This window comes from Octopus bimaculoides, chromosome 29 (assembly GCF_001194135.2).
Source record: "Octopus bimaculoides isolate UCB-OBI-ISO-001 chromosome 29, ASM119413v2, whole genome shotgun sequence".
NCBI lineage: Eukaryota > Metazoa > Mollusca > Cephalopoda > Octopoda > Octopodidae > Octopus > Octopus bimaculoides.
In genome coordinates this window covers 1,419,326-1,423,875 of record NC_069009.1, presented here as the reverse complement: position 1 = coordinate 1,423,875, position 4,550 = coordinate 1,419,326, and the positions used below count along the sequence as shown (strand labels likewise).

General features: G+C 34.3%; 2 protein-coding genes across 2 annotated transcripts in view; both read left to right on the top strand.

The window, feature by feature from the left end:
- LOC128247012 (zinc finger protein 722-like) overlaps window positions 1-839 on the top strand; it is a 6,276-nt gene extending 5,437 nt beyond the window's left edge. Inside the window, exon 3 of the mRNA XM_052977822.1 lies at window positions 817-839. Within this exon, the coding sequence (XP_052833782.1) occupies window positions 817-839 (23 nt within the window). The remainder of the gene's footprint in view (window positions 1-816) is intronic.
- On the top strand, window positions 798-4,163 carry LOC106873428 (zinc finger protein 850). Its single transcript, XM_052977883.1, has one exon. The coding sequence runs from the start codon at window positions 1,146-1,148 to the stop codon at window positions 3,486-3,488; it is 2,343 nt and encodes a 780-aa protein (XP_052833843.1). The 5' UTR covers window positions 798-1,145; the 3' UTR covers window positions 3,489-4,163.
- The last annotated feature ends 387 nt before the right edge of the window (window positions 4,164-4,550 follow it).

Genomic DNA, 4,550 nt, shown 5'->3' with positions numbered 1-4,550 from the left:
GAAATAACTTAACGTCTTACTAGTATTATCCGTACTACTCTGAAATGGTTTTTTTTTTTAGCTGTTTATAAATAAAATCACACACGTGATTGAAGTTAGCTGTTTATATATAAATCACACACGTGATTGAATATCATTGTACCGGCTGCACAACTTATGGTAATCTTCCAGTATAGGGAAATAAGTCAAACTAAAGCATTTGACTCGAGCTCAAAAATAAAAAAATAAATTAGTGTAATAGGTGTAAAACAATATGAAGAATGCGCGCTCGCGAACGGGTGGGGTGAGGAGAGTACGGATAATACTAGTAAGACCTTAAGTTATTTCCCTTGTATTTTTATTTACTCCCCCCCCCCCAAACTGGAAGATTACAGATCTGGTTATACGAAGGCTGAGGCAAAGGTAGGATAGTCATGTCTGGAATGCCATTGGTCATAGACCTACTCCATCCGGACAAGCATAGGGCTGAACAACAGTGACTAAATTACGTTTCTAAAGATAAAACTACGGTGGCACAAAGCTAGCTCCTCTCAAGCAGCCCAACCCATGTCAGCGTAGAAAATGGGCGTTAAATGATGATTGTTGTGTAGTTTAAAATGTTACATAATATCTGAAGGTGGAGGAGCTGAAGTCTATGAATATGTAGAGATTATTCAGGGTTGTAGAATATAATTTCAATGACAAAATAAGAAAGGACTCTTTGTAAATATTTATCTCCACAGCTTATCCTCACAAAAATATACTAAGCTTTCCTATTACTGAATCTCTCCTTTTTAACTATTTTCTCAATTTTATATTGTTTCTATATCATTTCAGAATCTCAGACGTCTGTTGCATGAATGGATTTTTACTAAAGATACATCATGAATATTAATAATCTTTGAAAGAATAATGGAAGGTGTTTACATAATATAAATATGATGAATAACTGAAATACTTTGTTCTGAACTGAGATTGATAGCAATATTTCTTTTTCTCACTCTCTGGAATATTTACACAAGTATTTCATATTCTAATTGAACAAGGATATATTTACAAGGAAGTCTGTAATCTTCAGATACTGACTAAGTCACTGCAAATATATAAAAAAATAAACACAAGACAAATATATATTTATTGTGGTAGTATCAGAAACATATAGAGCAATGAGTTATGTGAGAAATATAAAGGATGGTTTGTTTTGTGAAGAGATGACGAAAAAAAGCGAAAAATTATCATATCATTGTGATATCTGCAAAAAGTTTTTCTCTTCGAGAGGGAACCTAACCTCTCATAAATGCATTTCTACTCGAGAGAAACCATACTGCTGTGATATATGTGGTAAGCCATTCACTCTAAAGAGTAACTTAATTAGACATAAATACATTCATACAGGTGAGAAACCATACCACTGTGATGTCTGTGGTAAGTCATTCTCTCAGAAAGGTAGTTTAACTACTCACACACGTATTCATACAGGTGAGAAACCATATCAATGTGATATCTGTGGTGGGTCATTCACTACAAATGATATCATGATTATTCACAAGCGTGTTCATACCGGAGAAAAACCATATCACTGTGATATATGTGGTAAAAAATTTGCTCGGGCAAGTAATTTCATTCAACATGAACGTGTTCACACAGGAGAGAAACCCCATCATTGTGATATATGTGGTAAATCATTGTCTACCAGAAATAGTTTGGCAAATCACAAACGTATTCACACAGGAGAGAAGCCACATCACTGTGATATCTGTGGTAAATCATTCAGTGAAACTAGTCATTTAACTCTGCACAAACGCATTCATACAGGAGAAAAATCCTATCTCTGTAATATTTGTGGTAAAACATTCACTAAGATGAATGGTTTAATTTATCATAAACGTCTTCATACAGGTGAGAAACCACATGACTGTGATATCTGTGGTAAGTCATTTACAGCAATTCATGCCTTAAAAACTCATAAACGCATTCACACAGGAGAAAAACCATATCACTGTGATGTCTGTGGTAAGTCATTCTCTCAGAAAGGTAGTTTAACTACTCACACACGTATTCATACAGGTGATAAGCCATATCACTGTGAGATCTGTGGTAAATCGTTCACTACTAATGGTCTCTTGCTTGTTCACAAGTGCTTTCAGAATGGAGAAAAACCGTATCACTGTGATATATGTGGTAAAAAATTCTCTCAAACAAGTAATTTAATTCAACATAAACGTGTTCACACAGGAGAGAAACCCCATCATTGTGATATATGTGGTAAATCATTGTCTAGCAGAGATAATTTGGCAAATCACAAACGTATTCATACAGGAGAGAAGCCATATTGCTGTGATATCTGTGGTAAATCATTCAGTGTAAGTCATCACTTAACTATGCACAAACGCATTCATACAGGAGAGAAACCTTATCACTGTAATATTTGCAGTAAGTCATTTTCTCGAAAGAGTAACTTAACTTCTCACAAAAGTATGCATACAGGTGAGAAACCATATCACTGTGATGTCTGTGGTATGTCGTTCTCTCACAAAGGTAGTTTAACTACTCACAAACACATTCATACAGGTGAGAAACCACATCACTGTGATGTCTGTGGTATGTCATTCTCTCAGAAAGGTAGTTTAACTACTCACAAACACATTCATACAGGTGAGAAACCATATCACTGTGATATCTGTGGTAAGTCATTCTCTCAAAAAAGTATCTTAACTACTCACAAACACATTCATACAGGTGAGAAACCACATCACTGTGATATCTGTGGGAAATCATTTGCAGTAATTAGTGTCTTAATAGCTCATAAACGCATCCACACAGGAGAAAAACCATACTGCTGTGATATATGTGATAAGTCATTCACTGTAAGGAGTAGCTTTATCAGACATAGATACGCCCACACAGGCGAGAAACCATATCACTGTGATGTCTGTGGTAAGTCATTCTCTCAGAAAAGTACTTTAACTACTCACACACGTATTCATACGGGTGATAAGCCATATCACTGTGATATCTGTGGTATATCGTTCACTACTAATGGTCTCTTGATTGTTCACAAGTGCTTTCAGACTGGAGAAAAACCGTATCACTGTGATATATGTGGTAAAAAATTCTCTCAAACTGGTAATTTAATTCGACATAAACGTGTTCACACAGGAGAGAAACCCCATCATTGTGATATATGTGGTAAATCATTGTCTAGCAGAAATAATTTGGTAAATCACAAACGTATTCATACAGGAGAGAAGCCATATTGCTGTGATATCTGTGGTAAATCATTCAGTGTAAATAATCGTTTAATTAGGCACAAGCGCATTCATACAGGAGAGAAGCCATATCACTGTAATATTTGTGGTAAATCATTCAATGTAAGTCATCACGTAACTATACACAAACGCATTCATACAGGAGAGAAACCTTATCACTGTGATATTTGTAGTAAGTCATTTTCTCGAAAGAGTAACTTAACTTCTCACAAAAGTATGCATACAGGTGAGAAATCATAACACTGTGATATCTGTGGTAAATCATTTCATCTAAACCAGGGGTTTTCAAACTTTTTGACTTGCGGACCCCTTTATATTTCAGGCTTTACCTTAGGGACCCCCTTATAGTCGCTTATGAAATTTATACATAAATATTTGCTTAAAATAACATATTTTTACATTTGTTTACTTAACAATATTTAACAAATAGGTTTATTGTCAATTAAAAGATTTCGATTAAAAAACATATAAAATCAAATTGCCCATAAAAAGTATTTGCTGTCCATGGACCCCCTGTCTTGTCCTTGCGGACCACAGTTTGGAAACCCCTGGTCTAAACAACGTATTAGCTACTCACAAACACATTCATACTGGTGAGAAACCACATCTCTAATATCTGTGGTAAGTCATTTTCTCAAAAAGAACACTTAACTACTCAAAAACTGCAAGAACTTTCATGACCACCTCATAAAAATAAAGCATATATACACACATATATACACATTGGAGTATTCCAATAGACCATGATCTTCTCTTTATACTGTCCTTTTGTGCACCCCAACGGTTTTCCACCACGGTTTTAAGATGCAAGATTATGTATATTTATATATGTTTTTTAATTTCAATTATGGTTGTAAAATGAAACAGTTGTAGGTGATGATATTAATAAATTAATAAAATAATTTATATCCAATAGATCTCTCTGCTTTCTAACTTATTAATAATACCTAATATATATATATATATATATATATATGTGTGTGTGTCCTCGTAATTTAACATCAGACTGACCAAAGTTTTGTGAAGGAATTTAGTGGATGGAAACTGAGAGAAGCCCATCATGTATACATACATACATACATATATATGGGAGAATTTACTAAAAAAACAACAGACGAAGACAGGTGGTGTAAACAACAAATGGATGTATTATAGTATAACGCTCGGGAATAAAGAATGTCTTTAACGTTTCGAGCCTACGCTCTTCAACAGAAAGAAACAAGGAGAGAAAAAAAATATAGCTGTAGTGGTCAGCGATCTATCATGGCATGTATATATATATATATATATATATATATATAT